Raw genomic sequence first — 21636 nt, forward strand, 5'->3', positions numbered from 1 at the left:
GCAGTCATATCTAGGACGGCGAGGGGTAGGCATTTGCAATGTCGAGCGGACAAATCCGCATACCTGGTGACTATACAGACAAGTCCAAAGTGGGCCGGCCGTTATTGATATAGGCGTATCGGAGGAGGCCGATCGTGCAGACACGCGTACCACCACTGCATTCAGGAAAAGCTACACATTATTCCTTTTGCATGGAACCGGACACATTGTATGCTTGGGGCATGTGATGCTGCCTTGACTTGGTGGAAATCTCATCAAGCTCATGCGCCGTGTCTCCCATTACCTAGCAAGTATACTTGGTTTGCTCGCTACGGGCTCCATTGATAAAATACAGGTGACTCAAACATGAACAAAACTGCATCAACTGGCAAAATGCGCATCATGGTCTTGCAATCGTCTTATTTCCTATAGGAGTAGCTCTACAGCTTGCCACTTTGAAAACCTGAAATCGGATTGGATAGTATAGATTGCACAACCATTTCGAGTGTATCCGTTTTGCATATACCAATCGACTCATTATCCGTGTTCTCGCATTGAGTCTTGCCCTCGGTCCAGATCCTCCTCAACGTGTACAGACTGGCCAGTGGGTTTCCTTGATTCCATGCATCCTTTTCATTTCGACGCAGCGCATCTAGTGGTGTGTATTGAACATTCCACTTGGTGTCAGTTTGCCGCTCCATCTCTGCGAGTATCTCTTCTGGAGTCGACGTAAACGAGTTTACTTTGATTGCTTTGCCGTCGCACACTTTTGGATTTTTGAGAATAGCCACGAGAAAGCGTCCTACGTCGGCCATGGTGGTGAGACCCAAAGGACCTTTTCCATCCCCCAAGAGCGTGGCCTCTTTCCGGGCTACATTAAAGCTCCCGAGTTGAGGTTCGGAGCTCATGTCACCCGCGTACAAGTCGGCGAATGGTCCCGTGACGAGATATGTGTATGCTAGGTGCTGGACGGCATCGGATTCGAGAAAGGCGCGGACCTTGAGTTTTGCTCGATGCGGCTTTTCAGAAGCCGAGGTGGCATCAAAGGCTATGTCGGTGCCGTACTCGGAGGGTATGAATCTTGTAATACTGGGAGAGGCATTGGCGATTCTTATGAGATCGATCTGTAATTCAATTGCGGATCGTCCTAGAGCAGACACTATTGTATCAAAGCCTGGTATTTGTTAGCCTATAGTCCATCGCCTTTCAATCGTTTGTACCTTGAAAAGTGTTGAACATGAACGCTTCATCATTAATGTCGCCAATAATGACATCTGCGCCGCGTGCGCGGAACGAATTCAAAAGTTCCGACTTGGATGCAGCAGTGGCTGCCGAGGTCAAGACCCCAACACGATCAAAAACATCTTGGGCATTAAGAATAGCACAAGTCAAGACCTGACCAATAACACCAGTCACCCCAAGAATGAGAACCCTTTTGCTTTGTGGTGCCATTGTGAAGCAGGTAGTCTAGATATGACCACTTTACAGGGTCCCAAGATAATTTTCGTAGGAGACATGTATTGTTTACTACATGTGGCTGCAAATACCGGAGCGCCGAAGTCCGAAGACGGGACGCGTACAGCTTCGGACATGTGCGCGCTGGGCTTTGACTTGCAAGTCATACAATCGCGGGGTATATAGTCATGGTGTTACTGGTTGGAGTATATGATTCAAAGACGTGTAATTCTTGGAACAATCATTGAAGAGACTGGTTGAGCAGTCTACTTGGGCATCTATACTGTATTCACAACACCATCACCAGTCTTTGCCAAAGTCTGCACAATGGGCCGGATTGTAGCTGGAGTTGGCATGTCGCATGCGCCAGGTATGTACAATACTAAAGAAATCCACATTATACTTTGATCATGGGAGATCTTGACATGGTCGTACTGACAATACTCAGGAGCCATTGGCTTCCCAGAGACTGCGCAGCCCGACGCTCGCGAGCGCACCGAGAAAGCCAGCAAGGCACTCGGCAAGACGCTGAGCGACGCAAAGCCCGATGTGATTTTTGCCTTTCTTGACGATCACTTTGAAAACTTTTATCGAAACCACATGCCCACGATTGCCGTCTCCGTTGCCGACTTTCACGAAGGCCCAGCAGATCAATGGATGGAACCACTACGCATCAAGACCAAGACTAGGTTTCCCGGCAGCCCCGAGACTGCTGAACATCTCATTACGTCTCTGGTCGGCCAGGGGTTTGACGTTTCGCGTACGGGCCCCGTCGAGTATGGCAACAACCTGCTCATGCCGTGGATTCTGATGGAGGCCGACCTCCCCAGCAACGTGGCCATTGTGCCCATCTTTCTCAATGTGTTTACGCCGCCGTTGATGAAGTACAGCCGTGCTTATGCGCTGGGTGAGGCCTGTCGCGTAGCAGCCGAGTCTCTGCCTGGCGATATGCGCGTCGCATTTCTCTGCACAGGTGGTCTCTCACACTGGCCACCGTATTGGAGTCCTACTCAGGCAGGCGATCCACCCGAAGACAAGTTCCTGGCCCTCATGAAGGAGTATCAAACGGTAGGCAAGAGTGTGCTGGAGCGAGTGCCCGACCTGTTTGTCCAGTTTGACGATTACGAGGTGGAAATGGCCAAGAAGAATGAATACCCGCTCAACAGCAAACACCCACTGGTAAATGCCGAATGGGATCAATTATTCATGGACAAGATTTGTGGCGGCGATACGACCTGGCTCAAGGGACTTACCTATGAAGAGGTTGAGGAAGAGGCCGGTCATGGCGGCCACGAGGTGCTAAACTGGGTGGCCTTGAGTGGAGCCATGAGCGGCAAAAAGGCAAAGCTGGTACTTTATGAAGCTGTAATCGAGTGGATTTGTGGCATGTCCTACGTTGACTGGGAGGTCAAGGAGTAGAATACACCATGGCAAATACAAGGAATATAAAAGTTCGAGCCTGTTGATGAAATGATTGAGAATATATGCCAGCACAGTGATGGGCCTAGAATTAGCGCTGTATCTCCAATGCGTCCCTTGTCTCAGGCCTTGACTGTGCTAGCCGCAGGTCTCTAGGGCTCCGCTTTAGAAGCTCAACTGATAATCAGAACCGCAACAACCTACATCCGCTCATTCACAAACATCATGTCTTTACCAGCAGCGTCGACGCCGTCGGCCGACGACCGCCGTAATGCGGCTCGTCAGATGTTACCGACATGTCAACGATGCCGCCGTCTCCGGCGCAAGTGTGATACGGAGCTTCCAAGCTGCCGACCGTGTGTAAAGGCTGGTGCCGAATGCACCTTTCACGACCATGCATTACAGCATGCATTGCCCAGATCGTGAGTTTGTTTGACTTCTCCGGGATGTCTGCCATTACTCTACATCTTTTCATCCTGGTATTCCAATTGACTACAATTGATTTTGGCAGTACTGATTCCCTGCCTCTCTAGATACATTGATTCGCTCTTGAAGCGGGTAGAGGACTTGCAGACAGCTCAGCAAAGCTATCAGCAGAGCCCTATTACAGAATCTAGATCACTGGTCACACAAGCTGTACCAGAGCCAGAGACAAATGCTTTAGAGGAATCTTTGCCGCCGTCAAGTCACCCAGTACCACCATCGGCCCCCTCCTTTGACGTTGTCATCCCGTCGACGAGCACCTCTGGCAAGTCACGATACTGGGGCTCCTCTTCTGCCTTTGTACTAAACATAGAGCTTTTGCAACATGCTGCAATTAAAGGACTGGTGTCCATACCCTGCGAGGAAGACGATACTTTGCCCATGATCGAGGGACAAGGCGATTACCAAAGCACTTTATCATTAGCTGGTGCCTTTTACTATACACCTGATGCCACTATTACTTACTTGGTCCAGTCCTACCTAAAGTCTATAGACACGCTATATGGATTTGTCGATCATGATGAGACGAGTGCCGAGCTCGAGGCATATCTGTCACTTCGACGTCAGCCAGACTTTTCTCCCCAACTACTACGAGGCGATCAGGCTCACTGCTTTTTCCGCATCACCATGATGTGCGCTATTGCATGTGCCTGTCAGGCTCGATACCAACCCCAGCAAACGGCCCAATGCTTTGCCTTTTACCGTGACGCCAGCCAGTGTGTCGAAGAGGTAACATCCGAGGCGACATCCGACACACTTAGGGCATTGTTGCACTTGATCGTCTTTTGCCTCTTTCAGCCACGTCAGGGCGACATTTGGAAGCTCCTGGACTACGCCTGTCGCCTCACGATAGAGCTTGGATACCATACAGAGACTGCGCAAGATCCGCAGATGGACTGGCAGTCCCCCGCAGACACTCACAACACGCCAGCACCGCCTACACGGGCCAAGCTGCGCCGCTCCACCTTTTGGGGGCTATATGCAATAGAGCGCATCGTCGGACAGTTATTTGGTCGCGCCAGTGATCTCCCCGAGTCCATCATCACAACCGAGTATCCGTATCCAGTCAGAGTACACGCAGGCGGCACGCTGCTGGATACTGCAAGCAACAACGGACGCTGCCCGAGCACGACGTCAATAGACCAGGTCACCTTTCAGTCAATGAGCATTTCGCATCACTACCGGCTTGTATACTTGCGATCTGAAATCTTTCGAGAAATGTATCTGCCAGCAAAACCTCCGGACCTCGGCCTCTCTTGGCTGAGGGAGAAGCACGCAACATTATACGCGTGGCGGCAGGAATTAGCAGTCAGCGATGACCTCGAGGGTGTAGCCACCTTGACCTGCGATGTTGGTTTCGACGCCACTATATGTTTTCTGTTCCAGCCACTTTTATTAAAGGCGCTACGATGGACGTCAGAATCAGAGACGAGTGATTCAGAAGACGGAATAACAGTAGCGTCCGATCCGTTCCTTTCTGCAATCAACTTGATACGCATCTACGACAAAATCATCCGCGCACCCGAGCACTCATCAAGAGGAGCATACCCCATGACTTTTATGAGTGCCCACTACATCTATCTTGCTACCAGTACCCTCTTGGCTTACGGGCTCATTGGGCTTGATGGTAGGGTAAGAGTACTTTGGCCAATGAGCGAAATGGACGCAGCTCAGCAGGACGAGACGCATAATCTCGACTGGAACGAGTTCATCGATGTCGCTGGCACCTGTCTAGTCTTGATGGCGTGGTGTAGTGAGAGGTGGCCTGGATTTGGCGGTACTCTCCATATTTACAAGCGCCTATTTGCACGAGTCACCAAAGAGCTAATCGGCACCGGAGGGAGAGGTTAACACGAATTGTGACAGCAGACGATAAGGGATTGTGAACATGTTGGGTGTGGGCCCGATGGAGATCGGAGGTGCGCTCCCGTGCATCCACGCATGGCCGACGGACATGTCCGCCGCCGGCAGGACGCGCTCCATATCATGATACTGCTTTGCGCGCAACTGTGCTGCAATTGCTCTCTACTCGTGTCCAGTTACTGGCTACTCGTTCACAATGGCGTCTCCTCGACATTTCAACATTGTCGCCCTGGAAACCTTCTTCTGCCCTCTGCCTCCGCTTACAGTGCCTAGTCCACACACTTTCACATTGACCGAGTACACGAGAACCGCGGCTCACGAAACAGCGGAAAGGATTCGGGATGCTGACATTATCATAACAACTACATTACGACTCGACGCTTCGGTACTCTCATCCACAACATGTCCAAACCTCAAATTTATCGCCGTAATGGCCTCGGGAACAGACTCTATTGATTTGGATGCATGCAAGGAGCGTGGAATTCGAGTGGTGAATAGCCCAGAATGTAATGTCACTGCCGTGGCTGAACATGCCTTGGGCTTGTACTTTGCCGCCAGACGCAGTATAGTCCCTTCTATGCGACACCTCGGTGCTGGACAATGGCCACAGCGCGGCACTTTAATGACAACTACCTATGCTGCCGGCAAACCACCTCGAGGGTGCGGCAGCGAGACGGCCGTCATTTACGGTCATGGTGCCGTGGGCCGAGCAGTTCAAGCACTGTTTGAGGCGCTCGGCATGACTGTCCTCATTGCTGCCCGTAAAGGCACGCCGCCGACTGACGGCAGGGTCGCCTTTGAGGAGTCACTTAAAGTAGCCACTGTCATGGTTGTCTGCTGCCCGCGCACGCCCGAGACACTGAACCTGCTGTCTGGACCCGAGCTGGCTCTGGTCAGAGATGATGCTGTGCTGGTCAATGTTGCTCGTGGCGGCATCGTGGATGAGAGCGCGTTGCTCAAGGCGCTCCAGGAGAACCAATTGGCAGGTGCAGCTGTTGATGTCTTTGCCACTGAGCCAGCGAGTCCCGAGACTAGCCCGCTTCTAGGACCAGAGGCGGCACATGTGAATCTTGTTACGACGCCGCATACCGCTTGGATCGGGATGGATACCGCGACAAACTACCGTCGCGTGTTGCAGGAGAATATTGACGGGTTTATCATGGACAGACTTGAAAAGAATAGGGTAAAAGCATAGTAAAGACGAACAGATGTTTGATAGAAATGCCACACAATACAGCAAAATGGCGGCTGGTTGTGCTGGCATACATATGCCGTCTTCCAGAGCCCCCAACTGACCCTTTTTAATCTTGTACCACTTCCTGGTAATCATGACCCATTTTCTTCTATTGATAATCCAAGCTCGAATCAATGGCTTGAAAAGAAAATGTGAGTTGAAAGGCGAGCGAAACGACTATATATGAATCGTTACCACAGACAATGATTGAGGCTGAACTGGTATCTACTATATGACGGAAAACCACGAGTGTTTATTATTCGGTTTCCATTCTACAGCATCCATGGGAAGACATCTGATCGCACCAAAGCACATCTAACAAATATAAACCAACACGACGAGTAGATGCGAGGATCGACATTAAAGACCATTCTGTGCTCTTTCTACGGGACCTAGAATAGTGGACCTTTCTCTCACTGGCCAGATTTTCAGCTATAGGGACAGCTTGTACAAGAAGCACTCACTGTGTAATACTGCGCGCTAGGACATGTCTGATTGGGCAGATTTTCGGCATTGCTGATGACGACGCAAGGGAGAATCTTACAATAAGCGCTCCACATGGCAGGCTCGGAAATGACTGATTGGACAGATTATATGCATTGCATAAGAGGATCCAAAAAGAAACAGTCAACATTTATTAGCTGTAGCGGGTGTGGTTTCTATTATGAAGCGGCCCGATCCGGTAGCTGATGGTGAACGCAACACTGAATGGGTGTATGGAATGGAGTGATTCCTTATAGCGCTAGTCACTGGGGTGCCATGAAGTTGCAGTCTATCTGTAGCCTGTAGTTGGCCTAGGTTGGCGTTACAAGACCCATATCGCGCAAGTTTGTCGGCACGTTTAAAAAGCTGTTGTGGGTAATCTGTATTACACTTAGCGGCAACCATCAGTCGAATCTCCTTGACCAAAGTGCTAAAGAATCTGTCAGACTTGTACGTTTTCTTCTGACCGACTGGACAGTTGCAGAGTTTGAGGATAACCACCCCCTCCGCTCCGATGCCTGTTCTCAGCCCCAGTCCATATGTGCATGTGTCCCCTAAGGTTAGTGTAATCTGTACCTGGTAATCATGTACGGTACTATACACTAGAGGACCTGTACCAGATTACAAAGGGCTTGTCCCGTCTCTCGGGCTTCCGGCCACTCATTCTCTCCAATAACTTGTCCCAACACATATTCCATTCATTTTGTTTTGCTTCTTTCGGTTATAAAATCCTGAATAAAAGGTGTTCTTATGGAATGCAATTGTTGCCGCGCTGCTATAGATACAGAATAACGATGGCGGAGCTAGTGCATAGGCTTAACATACTTGCATGAGCAACTGATTTATGCCCCGGCGGTTGTGTGATGGCCAACATGTTCCCCCCAATTCTGCAGTAACTGGCGCTGATTGTTGGCCACTGAGGATTGGATTGGTACTTGATAGATGTAGCCCTGTTCAATGCAAATCCACTCGGATCCCGGTCGCGGTCATGACTGCCTCTAGTTTCCGTTTAGAATCCGATTAGGATTCATTTTGCGCCCTGTCGGCGTCGTCTGGAAGCGCTTTACCCCTGCGTTGGCCGACACCACGACACCACCCAGCTTTAAGCTAGTGTGAGGCTCGTCGTCGTCGAATCTTTTCCAATTCTCTCTTCCATCCAGCATCGCAAAGCCCTCACATTTCCATTACCGGACAATGGAGCCTATCAACTCATTAAGACCAGCTGTCTGGAATGCTGGCGACGAAAGGGACTTTTCTTCCTGGGATCAACATCGCGATACACTGCGATGCTTATACCTGGATGAAGGCTGTAGCCTCAAGACGATTAAACACAAGATGGAGGCTGAGCATGGGTTTCCGTTATATCGGTGTGTATAGCAAACAATCCAGTGTCGACGTACTTGTCGACTGACGCAACAATACAGCCTCAAGGATTACGAAACCGTTTTTCGCGAGCATTTCCATTTTCGCAAAAATCTCGAGCAAAAAGACTGGGAATCCATAGCTTACCGAATTGAAGAGAGGAGGAAAAAGGGAAAAGCCAGTGTCGTGTATCTGGGTAACAAGGCATTAACAAACAAAAAAGTCCAAAGAGGAACTCGCCAGTTTATTTCCACTGGTAATAACCAGCCAAAGACGAGTAGGTGTCGCCCATATGACCTTGATAACCGGCACTGACTAGTGCCGACGCGCTTGCAGATCTGTCCCATCCCTTGAACCCAAGAATCCGGATCAAAACACCACCACCTAGACCTGCAGACATTGCTGGCGGAAGCGCAACAGATGTGCAAGATGGAAGTATTGCACCAGCGCAGGTGCTAGCTACTCTCAAATCTACACCACACTCGGTGCAACCGTATGCAGCCGCTAGCAATCATCAGGTAGCCGATGCTAGCCCACAGTCTGCATTACACAAACCATTGCCTGCGAATGCGCATTCAGAAACCATATTAGAATATAAAGCAATTCCTAGTAAGTTGTCAACTCCTGTTCATCGGACTGGCTAACATGACCAGACAATCAATATGGCAGTGATGCACAAAATTATGGATTCCAGTCTTCAGCTCCACGCATCACTTTACCAGGAATAGGCTCCATACTTTCTAAACCACTTGATGACGGTCAGAAGCCCTCATCTTCAAGATATTCGGAATTCCCTACTGAACAGAGTTACAACCATGGCACCGGGAATAGGAAACGGCTCATCACTCACTCGACAACAACTAGAGCGACAGGCGTATTACCGCTGAGGCTGTCGGCAAATTCAAGCTGGCAGACTCCCCCGACAATAGTCAATGTGTCCATGTTCCCTGAGCCAGCGAGTGCTCTAGCATACGTTCCATTAGACCTATCCTCGGGAACCGTTGGCTACCTCAGTACTACCACACCATCTCAGCCGCTCGAGAAGCTGCTTCTTGTGACCCGTTCATTCATGCAAGGCAAATTTCAACCCGGCTCGCTGGCTTCATCGGACATTGAGAATCCCGCACTAGTCCAGAAGCAAATTTGTGAAATCGAAAGGTGGTACAACGATTTCAACCCGGGGTTCGATCTTCTTGGTAAACAAAAGGTGCCCGAGGCGTTCCGCATATTTCAGAGGTGTTTCGAAGGCACACGAAAAATCATCAAACCCGAGTATCCATTCACCATGATATTTGTATGCCACCAAGCAATACGCTGTGCCTATTACGATAGGATAGGGCGGAACATGTCAAAGTTTCTCCTCAAACATGTTGCAGAGCTTTGTCAAGTATTCCTGGGCGTGCACCACCCCTTGTCCGTAATCGCCGACGGCCTGGCTCGAATGGATATTTTCGAATTTGCCCTCTGCATTGGGCCCTTTATGGACCACTATAGTGATGCCTTGGAGCCCTTTCTGGAGAAATCCGAAATGGCTCTTGGAGAGCTGTCGGGCTCCCGCGGATTGGGCATTAGCCTGATGGAAGGCACCGGCATGCTGGGCCTGTACGAGGCGAAACCCAGGCTTGATGTGGCGACGCGCAAAGCCCGGGAGCGCGGCCTTTCTACTCTGCATCTCCAGATTGAAACAGCGGCCATGCTACAGAGGAACAAGTTCTTGAACGAAGCATTAGCAATAATACTCGAGCTTCGTCAATCCAAAGAGGGGCAAGCCAACCCATACCAATTCTTTTACTCGGGCGTCATCTTGACGCACATTTTTCGAAGCATGAAGAACTACGATGGTCAGATCCGAGTGCTTTACGAAATGGTCGACTCCTTGAGCGCATCTAGTGCAAATGATGATGAAATGCAGCTGACTTTTTCCTACAAGGTGTACATGGAAATACGGCAAAGCAGCCTGCTTTTGGTTCTTGGCTGGCTGATGGAAGCTTTGCGCAAGATGGGACGCACAGATGAAGCAGACAGGGTCCGGATTCGATACGACGAGGCTGTAGAGAATCCAATATGAGATTAGGACACTGGCAAGGGGAAATAATGCAACTGTAATAAGAGCCGCTACTCTTTCCGTAAACTGCCTTGCAATGCGAAACTAGGACAGAGCTTACATTCTTTGGGACGGGAGCAAAAGAACCATGTACTCTTTTTCGCAAAATACAACCTGGGCTGTATGCAAATCAGCGGCTACATTGAATCATTAAAGAGGAGCGACTCCAAATTACCAAGGTGCGCGTAATAGCGTCAATCTCATCAGCGAGCGCTGACCATGTGCATAATCAAGAGTCAGCAACATCTAAGCGAATGCAGAGCTTATCTCTATTGCTTTCCAGCCGAGTCCATCCCCGCCAAAAAACGAGGATCCAAACGCCGCCAGACGGGGAGACTCTGACATGGACAAGGGTGTACTATGTAGAGTCTATGCGCTGGATCTCGAACTCTAATCATTAGTGAGCCATTACCTCAGCCTTTGAGCGGTTTTACAAAGCTGATCTGATTCGTTCATTGTGGGGGCTGGTGATTTTATGATTCCCCACCACATTTTGGCCTATGGAACCCCATGCAACATACACTGCTACTGGGCCGGTTAGTCATGATGATAAATGTTGGCGTGCATGCGGAAACCCGAGTGGTGAGGAAAGCAGATATAAGGTTATGACCTTTCGGCGCAACTTGGCAGTAAAGCAGCATCCCGACATTCCAATCACAAAAACCAAAAACTCTGTCTCTCGCACTCTTTCCTTGATTGACCTTTTTTCATACCCATCATCATTGACAAAACATTCAAAATGGCTCCCAAGGTTGCTATTGTCTATGTAAGTTTTGACCAGTTTTGCTTTCCTTGAATATATCAATGGCCAGCTACACAAAGTGATGCCGTCACTGCGCATGGTCATGTCCCCTCATTGTGTTATGCGGGGATGAATTACACTCATCCCCCGCTACCCCATTGTCACACATTGATTTATATCCAGTTGAAAGCTATATCTAACAAGCCTCTAGTACTCCATGTATGGCCACATTCGCCAGCTGGCAGAGGCCGAAAAGAAGGGTATTGAAAAGGCCGGCGGAAAGGCCGACCTGTTCCAAATCGCCGAGACGCTTCCCAAGGAGGCTCTCGCTGCCATGGGTGCCCCCGGCCAGCCCGAGGATGTCCCCCTTCTCGAGGGATCCGAGGGCCCCAAGAAGCTAGAGGAGTACGATGCCGTCCTGATGGGTATCCCCACCCGTTACGGCAACTTTCCCGCCCAGTGGAAGGCCTTTTGGGACCGCACCGGCGGACAGTGGGCCAACGGTCTCTACCACGGCAAGCTCGCCGGTCTGTTCGTGTCCACCGGCACCCTCGGCGGCGGCCAGGAGTCGACGGCCATTGCCGCCATGAGCACCCTGGCCCACCACGGCTTCATCTACATTCCCCTCGGCTACGCCAAGGCCCCCGGCCAGCTCATGAACATTAGCGAGGTCCACGGCGGCAGCCCCTGGGGCGCCGGCACCTTCTCGGGCGCCGACGGCTCGCGACAGCCCTCTCCCCTCGAGCTCGAGATTGCCGAGGCCCAGGGTGCCTACTTTTGGTCCATCGCTGCCAAGCACTTTGGTTGACTACATGGCGGCGCATCTGAACCTACTGCTGCTACTCCCGCTGCTGCTCCCGCGGCATCCAAGCCCGAGGCTGCTACCAGCAGTACCCCCGCAGCAGCTTCCAATGGAAAAGAGACAAAAAAGTCGGACAAGAAGACTGGCGGACCCTGCGGACTTCCGACAAGATGTACGATTTTATGAAGGGGGAATAATACCCTTGCCAAAGATATCCAAATACAAAAAGCAATAATACCAAGAGAATCAGGATTTGAATTACATGTGAACCTTTTTTACATTGTTGTGTGTCTGGCTTATGCTGACGTGGGGTTTCGTTTTATTCAGAGGGCTGGCAATACCAAAGTTGATGAGTTCCCTGAGACCTGGCTGCAGCCGTGTTTGCATGTCTCATGTTTTCCCCAATGGTAATACAGCCACCAGAGGTTCTCTTGGTTCTCTATTGCGTCAAACCTTCAACTAAAGACATGCCGCCTGCTTCCAAGCCTGTCATTATCTGGATAGAAACATGACTACGGTATCCGCGGATGGGGTATTGAATTGATCGTGAATGAGGTAGGACAAGGATAGAGAAGCGGGTGCACAGCACGCTAACAATTTTTTTAGAGTTTCATGCCGCCCCTGGAGAATTCTTGCAGCTCACTTTAGCCCTACAAGTCTTCCATGGATTTGCCCTGGGGAGTGATTGAAATGTCCTGGCTGGTGATGCTATCTAGGGTCGACAGGAAACAGACCCAATGCCTTGGTTGTGTCAAGACAATCTAAACGGTCGCGGATGGCTACGCGTTGTTAACCATCGGGGGGAGTGCTTATTGATTCACAATTAGTCTCAAAGGTCAATGGGTGAGCAATTCATGGCTTGACATACCAGACTACTTTTGCAATGACTTACACCTTGCAAGCTTCCCTGACCGAGTGCGCCATCCAGAAGGCTATGCAGCTTTCATAAGCATTCCGTCCTAATCTGGCGGTCCCTTGGTCTGCCTTTGTGGCTGTGAGCGTTGCCTGGATGGAATCTAGGCCCATCAACCGCAACAAGCATATAACCACCCTTGGATGGAGACAGTGTCGCCATGAGACCGTTGCATTTATAAAAATGATCAACCTCCAGAGCCCCAATGCCACAGAACCCCCAAAACATTGCGATAAAAAGCCCTTCACAGCCTCAATGTTAAGCTCAACCTCGCCCTCGGTATCAATGGACGGCTGGTGATCTTGAAGTGTGATTATGGCACACAGCTGTTCGCCCGTATACAATCCAATCTTTACGAATCGCGCTAACGCCATCGACCAACTCGTTCTCTCTCATATGCGCGCTCTGAATAGTCGTTCCACGATTCGCTTGAACTGGCCAGTTCGTCGGAAATTTTGCGCCCGACAAACTTGACATTCCGACCGACGCAAGGGAGAGCAGCATCGGCTGTAAAACTGACCAAGGTCTTGTCCTTGAATGTAATGGTTCCTTCTTCGTCTTGGTAATGAATCATGCCCTCTCCAGTCTCACGGCACCTTGACCTCAACATGTAGGTTAGGGATTGGGCTGCAACTGCTTTGGCTTTCTTTGGTGGTCGTCCTCGGCCTTTAGGGACAGCACTGGCTTTTCTCTTGCCGCCCTTGGTTGGTTTATCGCCATCGTCGTCTTCGTCTTCGTCTTCACTGTCATCCTCGTGGTCGGGTCCTGAGCAATACTTGATCAAGGCGCTCTCATTTGTACTTAGGATCATGACCCCTTCGAGTACCCCAAAGTCAAATTTGGCTTTGAAAACATTGAGATTTTCAGTTGGGTAGATGCCGAGGCTTAGATCGTTTGCTAGATCAGGTCATTCCCTTTCAATCTCTTGGCAGTCGACCATGTAGCTTCCAATGGGGGAGTGAGGATCGGAGCCCTTCTTCTTCTTCTTGAGTGAGTTGAGATAGTCTGTGTGCATCTCTGCACGCTCGACTTCCCATTCCTCGTCGGCTTCCCGAACCTTCTTTGCCTCTGTGGCCGCATGTCCACTTGCTGCCTTGGCGACAGCCGCTCGATCCCAACCCAGGAAGATGGTCTGCGTCTTTGGCCCCGATCCAGTTACTTGATGAAGACCCGGAATCTTGTCGGCGGCCTCGCGTATTTGACCGGCACGATAAGTGCTGCTAGGGGCAACAGGTATACCCACAACCGTGGTCGTCTTTGTGGGATCTGCTTGACCACGAGACAAGAAGAACCTTTCCATTATCCAATCTGGGTAGGAAGAGAGCTCCTCGGCAGTTAGTTTGTCCAGCCACTCTGCGTGCATCCTCTCCTGCAACTGGGTTATGTGGTCCGGGACTCTGTCGCATTTCCCGGCTTGGAGGACTTTCTTGATCAACAGAGTCCCGTTGCCGGAAATCTCGCCTTCCTCGAAATGGACACCGTAGTGTTTCAATTGACCGCGAACAAACGTATCTTCATGGCTGTCTCTTAAGCGCTTGTTTGCTTCAGGTGTAAGCTTTGGCAAGAACATTTGTCGAAGATGTGAGCCTTGGACGCGTTCTACGCGATTGGGTACTAGGGCGTAAAACCTGCCGTATCTATAAGCGAAGCCATCGCTGACGACCTCGTGGTAGGGCATGGCGTTTGTTATCTAGAGAAGTTCTCAACCTGGGTACTACTGAACAAACGAGAACTTAAATGGCGAAGCAGAGCAGTGCTGAAAAAGTAGAAATGTCAGCCCTATTAAATATTTCTCCGAAAGAAAACCATTTCTGCCCATCATACGGACATGAATAACCTTATGGGTGCACTCTTGGAGCCCAGAAGGGTGTTTGTGCATGGTGGCAGACCTTAGATTGAACCTTTTTTCTTCTACGCGATAGGACGTAGTGGCATGATCTTGAAATTAATTTGTTTGCTGGAGACGTCTCGTTGGAGCAGAACCGGCACCTCCATGTAACTGCGCGTCAAGTTGAGTTCATGTCAAAGAATTATAGAGCAAAAGGGCCCGCCAAAGAAATAAGCAACAGCCCATCTCATAACAGTGTTAGATACATACCTAGCATCTAAGTACACTAATTCCGCAAAGAGAGCCTACCGGTACCTACCACACACGGCCGCCATAACGCGGCTACACAGGCTGCGGGTGTCCATGATGTCTTCAACTCCATGGTGGTGGTGAACGCAACACCAGAAGGGTGCATATGGGATGCTCGATTCCATTCCTAATAATAGCGCTAATCACCGGGGTAGTTGGACTTTTCTAGGAGCGCTTTTCTAGTGGAGCGGGCTTCAATCTGGTGTGCTACCGCAGTGGCTAGAGGTGACATGTAGGCTAAGCCCAGTGTAGCACTCCCCCGAAAGCTGGAGTTCTCGAGCCGGACTGGACTGCCCATCCGTCTACTGGATATGATCACTCAAACATTGAACATGCACCTGTTCCACCATCCTCAATTCCTTTGCACGTCTTTTCAATGTCCCCTTTCAACCCTTGAATACGCTCCCCAAGGACTGACTTGGCTTAATCAGCAATTGAAAGTAAAGACAATGTCTTGGGCTTACCATTTGCGCCGTTCCCATCCTTGAAGAGCTCTACAACACTGACAACGTCATCTTGGCCGTGTTGGAATAGTCCGTTATGCCCTAGGTAGCAGTGCCTGAGATGCTTGAGTGGTTTGCTAAACTACAAAGGGTAGCCCAGCACTTTGGCTGCGATCCCGTGCCTATGCTCGCCGTCTTGGCGCTTGTATCGATCCAGTCGGTAATGTGTTGCCAAGGGATTGCCGACCAGGGAGCATCAGAACAGGGACACCTTCAAGTCGCGATAAATGGCAGTATATTTCTCCCTGTCGTGGGCTCATTCCTGGGCTGAAGCTCTACTCCTTCGACTCGTTTGCGCATTGAATGGAGATGTATCCGCTCAAGACCAACCAAACAACCCCCAGAAAACGCCGAAGGGGGGCTTGTGATGGGTGTAGACAATCAAAAGTACGCTGTAGGTTTTCACTCCTACATCAAGCCAAAACCATTATAAACGCCTGAAATGTCAATATTTGGATTACTAAAGACATGTCTACGGCAAAGGCACTGGAGAAACACCATGCGCGTATTGTGAGGTATGTGTTCGATGCTGGTTCTGATGAGTCTCCTTTGTAAGCTGACTCTCATCAAAGAGGTACTCTCGAACGTGCCATTATACCAACACTGCCCGAGAACGTCGCAAAAATTCATCATCTGTGCCCATAGTTCATAAACGGATATCTCAAAATGCACATACTCAATCGCTAGACCTCCTTGGGAGCCCGCTCGACACGAATTGTGATTCCGGTCAGCATGGGCTCCCCAGCCCGAGCTCAATTGAAGGGATGGAGATCTTGCAGGACTTTTTAGCACCAGCTGATGACCAGGGGAGTGGGACAGTAGAGGTAGGCCTGCATTACCTTGCCAATCGTTCCCAGCTACATGCTAATCATTGGTCATCTGATAGCACCTTGACCCTTGGAGCCTTTCTTGGGACATGGAAATCACATCTAACCTTGGCCATTTGGCTGCTGGAAATGATCCAACTGATTCACTGTCATGTTCAATTGATTTCCAAGAAATCCATGACCTACCATCGCCCTCATCGACTTGGTCTGCGGGCTCCGAGACAAGAATTGCTATTTCTGTACAAAACAATGATCATAAACTTGATACAGACGTTCGCGAGGTTGAAACAGAAAATCTGATAAACAAACACAAGATACCCGAGGAAGAACGTGGCGCGGTAAAGATTGCCATAACCAAACTGCGTTATTTCTGGCGTGACGACACCTCCATACAAGGCTGGGCCTTATGCTCTAGAACTCTTTCATTGAATATTCAGGGTCTGCTCCTGGACACTTTGTGGAGGAATGCGAGCATTAGAGGTAAATATACAGGAACGAGGAGTCTAGCGTGTCTTGTTACTGACCCTGTGTATTGCAGCTGCTTTTGATACTCATACTGGTCTCGATGATTTTCTGTTGGAGCCAGAAATCACTCGGCTTGCTGACAATGTCTTGGTCGATGCAATCCCAGACTCGCTGTCTGTTGTCCTCGTGCTTGGTGTGATTGCCACAGGAAGACATGCCCTGGAAACTCGGAATGTCTCTGTTCAAGACGGTTCGAGCCATTCTCGACAAATATTCACCGAAGCTTGTAATCGGGTCACTCCGTTTCTGCTTGGCCACAATTCATTACTCAAGCTACAAGTAAGGACTCCTATACAATTAGTCGAATCTATCTCCTGATCAAGTCAAATTTTCACAGGCCTTGACCGCACTCGTGAGTCACCACAGAAAAGCTTGACGGAAGATAGGACTTATGGCCTATAGGCAATCATGTCAATGCAAAGTAGAGAGCCAATCACTTTGGATCTGATATCAAGTGTAGGAGCCTGTGCGCGTACCTTGTATACCAGCTACATGTATGCACCAAAAGGGCAGCCGCTGCATGATCGACACGATGTAAACCTGGCGTTGGGCTCCGCATACTGTATCACTACCCGCTTTGAACTGGATATCAGTATGGCTGCCAAGGTATGCAGCTTGACACCTTTCCAACAAGTTGATTTACTGCTTACCTATGACATACTAGCCACCATTTCATGACCATATGATAATGTCTAGTCTCGGTACCAGACTTGAACTACCTCGAATTACAAAGTCGGGGGATTTTCGGTCAGCTTGGATGGATATCCAAACAAATTTCGGCAATCTTTGTTCTCGGCTTACAAGATTGCCTCGAAACAAGGTCAACACGCAGAGATTGTTAAACGAGTTGCATTCATGGCGAGAAAGTCTCGACCCACAATACCGTGATATCAATCAGTCTTACCCACAAAACCTTGCCACCGATTCGAGGAAACTTTGGCTCTTTTGCCAATATCACGAAGCCAGTCTGTACATTTACTTACAACATCAGAGTAATGACATGAACCATACCGCAATCGACCATACTTTAAGCACACGTTCCGCCAAAACCGTACTAGAAGCTGCTAGTATTCTACCACCAAATGTGGTGTATTCTCAGCGGTAAATTTCCTCATCCTACACCATGGATATACCAATTGACTTTCTAACTTGATTTGATTCAGGAAAATCTGCGAGCTGGTTTCTTTGGCAACGTACCTGTGCTTCCTCGAAGTTCTTTGCGACCCTTATGGAAACGCTCAAGAGAATTTACCATACATTGGAATAGCGTGCGGTTTCTTTGCCAAGCTCGCCCCAGCAAACGAGACCTTGTTCACCTCTGCCACCTGCCTTTTGCGCGTGGCTCAACAGGTCATTGAGCTATCAAAGAAAGAGTGATTGCTAAACTTGCAAGCAATGTACAATTTTACTTGCGCCAGTAGACACCGACCGAGTCAGAGACGTGGGAACACAAATGAACGCTTTCATAATACAGACCAATCCATTATGTAGCTAGATCTAGCTATCCATACTACTGTCTACATGTATGTCGATGCTCACGTCGCTCATTCAGCCTTTATTTGCGTCGCGTACTTGGAAGGATCACAATCTTTTCTATTCTTCTTGTGCAAATGTAAATCCTCAAAATCCCAATCATCGAGCATGCGAACCTGACAATGATGAGTATGTAGCATGGCACGAGGCGTTTCATCCTAATGTGAATACAGTACGATGGAACATGGAGGGAAAAGAAACTCACATTGAGGCCGACCACATCACCAGCCCACGATTTCCATGTCCCTTCAGGATCCATCAGGACACTGCTTCCACAGCGGCCACAAAACTTGTGGGCATTCTTTTCGGTTGCAAACCTATACTCGGATAGGGTGTCTTTTCCAGAGATCCATTCGATTTCGTCACGTTCTGGAAAGATCATGAGATAGCCGTTGCGCCCACAGATGCTACAATTACACATTTTTACCGGGATATGAAAGCCCGGCTGCTTGGTCAAGACCTCGTGCTGGATGTGGAAGCGGACGGTACCGCAGCGACAACCGCCTGTCTGCGGGACCTTGGGCATTGGGTCATCGTTGAAGCGCCAGACTATAGAGTCTCCTGGTTTAGGCTGTGGTGTTTCGGTTTCCGTAACAGTCGAGGTAGACATGGTTTCGAGTACGTGAAGTGTGATAATATATGTAGTGATTGGGAAGACGAGGAAAGAATCTGTGACTGTGTCGTGTATGTTTCAAAAACTGGTATCATGTAGACCGTGCCCAGACAACAGAGAAGCGGACAAAGCCAATCTGATATAGAGTATTCGGATAATCGGTTATGCAGGTCTGGTCGTATCCGATCAACTTGTGATTGGACCTGCGTGGCGCAGGATTCGGGTAATCGGTAATGCAGGTTTGGTCCCTGTCAGCATTGTCCCTGACAGGCAGCTCGAATCAATCAGTCCTTGCCTGGCTAGACAATCTGGGTAATCCTGAGAGAAGCCGACCTCAAAATTGTGAGGGCTGGAATCCCAAAGTACCGTTGAAAATTAGGAAGGGCCTTGGCGGGTAAGTAGTGCAGCGCACAATGAGGGCGGTAATGGTCAACCCATGCCTTTACAACCATTTGAAATGATACGTCATAGGTCGCGAGTAAAGACATGATCCTCCGATTGGTTAGTCATTTCAGTCGTATAGCTCAACCTAATGCTAAATTGAATAAAGAGAACCCGGTAAAGAGGGGCATCTTCGCGTGACTCTACATCCCTTGCTTCCCCGGCTTCATTCAAAACGAGGGGGCGTGTTCTGCTGGCACTGGGCGAGCTCAACCAACGTCGGCCCGAGAACTTGATCTCATTAATGAAACAATGAACCTGCGGGAATGTCCGGCGGGCAGACGGAATCCGGTGATTTACATATTGTCCCTATTTCTTCGCCTCAATCTCGCGGGCACTTTGCCAGCTGGATGGGATACACCACTTCCGAACCCCTTGAGCGTAAAGTCCTCCTGCACACTCTTGCCCTCCCCTAAGATCTCGCAGTCAAAAAGGCTTACCATCAAGGCGGTCGTGAGTAGGATCTGGCGTTTCGCAAAGTGTCGGCCAGGGCATTGCCTTGGCCCACCGCCGTAAGGGATCCACGATCCTTCCAACTCTTTCGTCGAGAATCTTAGAGGAGTAGCAGATCCACGTGATTCTGCATCATTGAGAGAGTTTTCGTACGGGGTCTTGAGGAACCTTCCATGCCAGAATTGATCAACGGGGTGTTCGTTCCGCAAGCCGGTGCTCCAAACTTCAGAATTCATGTGTGCAACTGTCGTCGGGGTGACAATGACCTTTTGCCTGGGTATGATACAATCTCGAACATTCATATCAGTCTTGTCTGACATCCTGATGATGTAGAAATGCATTCTGAGGCGCAAAGTCTCGGCATAAACGGCTTGGAGGACTGGCAGGCGAAGCAGTGGGTCAACGTCAAATCGAATACGGCCGTCTTGGCTTTTGCGCGCACATTGGTCAACCTCGGCCCTCACGCTGGCAAGTAGTTCTGGGTCGCGATATATTTCAAAGATTGCCCAGGACGCGGCAGTAATGGAATTTCGCACCCTATGAGAAATGAGCTCCAAGTCACCACAATCATGATTTGCAGGCACCAAAGCTTACGCCCAAATTGCTCCAAAGTCCTCGGATGCGATGGCGTCATGGTCGAAACCGTCCATCTCAAGAAACATCTTTTGCCTCTCTCGGAAGAAACTGCTTCCCCAGTAAGGATCATCGCCATCAGCACTAACGGCCGAGTCATGATAATGGTCTCTCGCATGCTGCTGCCAAACCTTGACGGCATTCAATGCCCTCTTGCGAACTGCATACGCCTTTGGTGCAATGTACCAAGGGATACCTGTGAATGAGATTAGAAAAGTGCCCAGCAATACACTTCATACGCCGCACCTTGAAGATAAGTCTGGAGGTTACGGTCAAAATCCCAATAGTCCTGTAGGAAGCCTGGATTTAGACTCAAGAGATAAGGTCCGCAAAGCGCATTGATGATTGAGACGGTTGTCTCATCTCCGACGACTTTCATCAAATCGCTATAATAATTCCAGTCAGGATCAAGGCGGTCGTGAAAACTGTGTAATTGCTCCGTGATATTGTCCGTAAATCTGTTCCAGAATGGTAAAAGCCCTTTGCCTTCTAGAAACTTGGTCAAGGAGTGATGCACTCGGTAGTCGATACGATTATGGGCTTCCACAGAGCTTCCTGGGTGAGGCACTGGACCACCGCCAGAGTCATCCTTGTCGTAGAGACTCAACGCCTTGGCTGGTAGGCCAAAGGCATATCCGAGGGCGAATTTGACAAACGGAATGGATGTACACGCCCATGACCCCTTGAACAGGGCCTTGATATTTTCCGGTCCGCAGAGCACATAGAACTCCTGGGTGATAATCTTGACTCGAACTGGGTGGACACTCTGGAAAAAGTTGCTGTGACAGGTCAGTGACGTGCGAACACAGCCAATTGACAGGAGCTCTGTTTGAAGTACCTCTTGCTCAAAACAAAGGCTCTTGGTCCCCATAGATACATTATTGGAAGACTCCCCAGGATCGGTAAGACGTAAGGGAAGGTCAAAGGGGAGCCCGGATTATGTCTTCGCTTGCTGCTTGCAATGAAGTCGCTACGCATGGCAGCATAGCGACGCCAGAGCATAACCGCGAGGAGCAGGCAAACAGCCCCTAGGTGGGCTGGGGCCAGGGGAGTAATATCGTCAAGCATTGTCTCGAACATGCCGTCTGCGTCCTAGCCGCCAGACCACTGCAAATACGCTTGTTTGTAATCG

The 21636-nt window shown here is 49.7% G+C and overlaps 10 protein-coding genes across 10 annotated transcripts; 5 read left to right on the plus strand and 5 right to left on the minus strand.

The window, feature by feature from the left end:
* Positions 1 to 419: 419 nt before the first annotated feature.
* On the minus strand, positions 420 to 1431 carry PFICI_00934 (uncharacterized protein; the record flags this gene model as incomplete). The annotated part of the gene is made up of 2 exons (XM_007829515.1): positions 420 to 1153; positions 1200 to 1431. 2 exons carry the CDS (start codon positions 1429 to 1431, stop codon positions 420 to 422), a joined length of 966 nt encoding a protein of 321 aa, XP_007827706.1.
* Positions 1432 to 1761: 330 nt separating this feature from the next.
* PFICI_00935 (uncharacterized protein) lies at positions 1762 to 2853 on the plus strand (the record flags this gene model as incomplete). The annotated part of the gene is made up of 2 exons (XM_007829516.1): positions 1762 to 1804; positions 1883 to 2853. The coding sequence occupies 2 exons, from the start codon at positions 1762 to 1764 to the stop codon at positions 2851 to 2853; spliced, it is 1014 nt and encodes a 337-aa protein (XP_007827707.1).
* A 225-nt stretch (positions 2854 to 3078) lies between these two features.
* Positions 3079 to 5187, plus strand: PFICI_00936 (uncharacterized protein; the record flags this gene model as incomplete). The annotated part of the gene is made up of 2 exons (XM_007829517.1): positions 3079 to 3275; positions 3387 to 5187. 2 exons carry the CDS (start codon positions 3079 to 3081, stop codon positions 5185 to 5187), a joined length of 1998 nt encoding a protein of 665 aa, XP_007827708.1.
* A 208-nt stretch (positions 5188 to 5395) lies between these two features.
* PFICI_00937 (uncharacterized protein) lies at positions 5396 to 6394 on the plus strand (the record flags this gene model as incomplete). The annotated part of the gene is made up of 1 exon (XM_007829518.1): positions 5396 to 6394. One exon carries the CDS (start codon positions 5396 to 5398, stop codon positions 6392 to 6394), a length of 999 nt encoding a protein of 332 aa, XP_007827709.1.
* Positions 6395 to 8110: 1716 nt separating this feature from the next.
* On the plus strand, positions 8111 to 10346 carry PFICI_00938 (uncharacterized protein; the record flags this gene model as incomplete). Its single annotated transcript, XM_007829519.1, has 4 exons — positions 8111 to 8283; positions 8341 to 8555; positions 8615 to 8887; positions 8932 to 10346. The coding sequence occupies 4 exons, from the start codon at positions 8111 to 8113 to the stop codon at positions 10344 to 10346; spliced, it is 2076 nt and encodes a 691-aa protein (XP_007827710.1).
* A 775-nt stretch (positions 10347 to 11121) lies between these two features.
* PFICI_00939 (Minor allergen Alt a 7) lies at positions 11122 to 11932 on the plus strand (the record flags this gene model as incomplete). The annotated part of the gene is made up of 2 exons (XM_007829520.1): positions 11122 to 11148; positions 11336 to 11932. 2 exons carry the CDS (start codon positions 11122 to 11124, stop codon positions 11930 to 11932), a joined length of 624 nt encoding a protein of 207 aa, XP_007827711.1.
* Positions 11933 to 13203: 1271 nt separating this feature from the next.
* On the minus strand, positions 13204 to 13650 carry PFICI_00940 (uncharacterized protein; the record flags this gene model as incomplete). The annotated part of the gene is made up of 1 exon (XM_007829521.1): positions 13204 to 13650. The coding sequence occupies one exon, from the start codon at positions 13648 to 13650 to the stop codon at positions 13204 to 13206; it is 447 nt and encodes a 148-aa protein (XP_007827712.1).
* A 96-nt stretch (positions 13651 to 13746) lies between these two features.
* Positions 13747 to 14517, minus strand: PFICI_00941 (uncharacterized protein; the record flags this gene model as incomplete). The annotated part of the gene is made up of 1 exon (XM_007829522.1): positions 13747 to 14517. The coding sequence occupies one exon, from the start codon at positions 14515 to 14517 to the stop codon at positions 13747 to 13749; it is 771 nt and encodes a 256-aa protein (XP_007827713.1).
* A 3858-nt stretch (positions 14518 to 18375) lies between these two features.
* PFICI_00942 (uncharacterized protein) lies at positions 18376 to 18974 on the minus strand (the record flags this gene model as incomplete). The annotated part of the gene is made up of 2 exons (XM_007829523.1): positions 18376 to 18480; positions 18570 to 18974. The coding sequence occupies 2 exons, from the start codon at positions 18972 to 18974 to the stop codon at positions 18376 to 18378; spliced, it is 510 nt and encodes a 169-aa protein (XP_007827714.1).
* Positions 18975 to 19714: 740 nt separating this feature from the next.
* PFICI_00943 (uncharacterized protein) lies at positions 19715 to 21572 on the minus strand (the record flags this gene model as incomplete). The annotated part of the gene is made up of 4 exons (XM_007829524.1): positions 19715 to 20408; positions 20466 to 20700; positions 20751 to 21283; positions 21343 to 21572. 4 exons carry the CDS (start codon positions 21570 to 21572, stop codon positions 19715 to 19717), a joined length of 1692 nt encoding a protein of 563 aa, XP_007827715.1.
* Between the last annotated feature and the right edge of the window lie 64 nt (positions 21573 to 21636).

Source organism: Pestalotiopsis fici (assembly GCF_000516985.1).
Source record: "Pestalotiopsis fici W106-1 unplaced genomic scaffold PFICI_Scf_1, whole genome shotgun sequence".
Lineage (NCBI taxonomy): Eukaryota > Fungi > Ascomycota > Sordariomycetes > Amphisphaeriales > Sporocadaceae > Pestalotiopsis > Pestalotiopsis fici.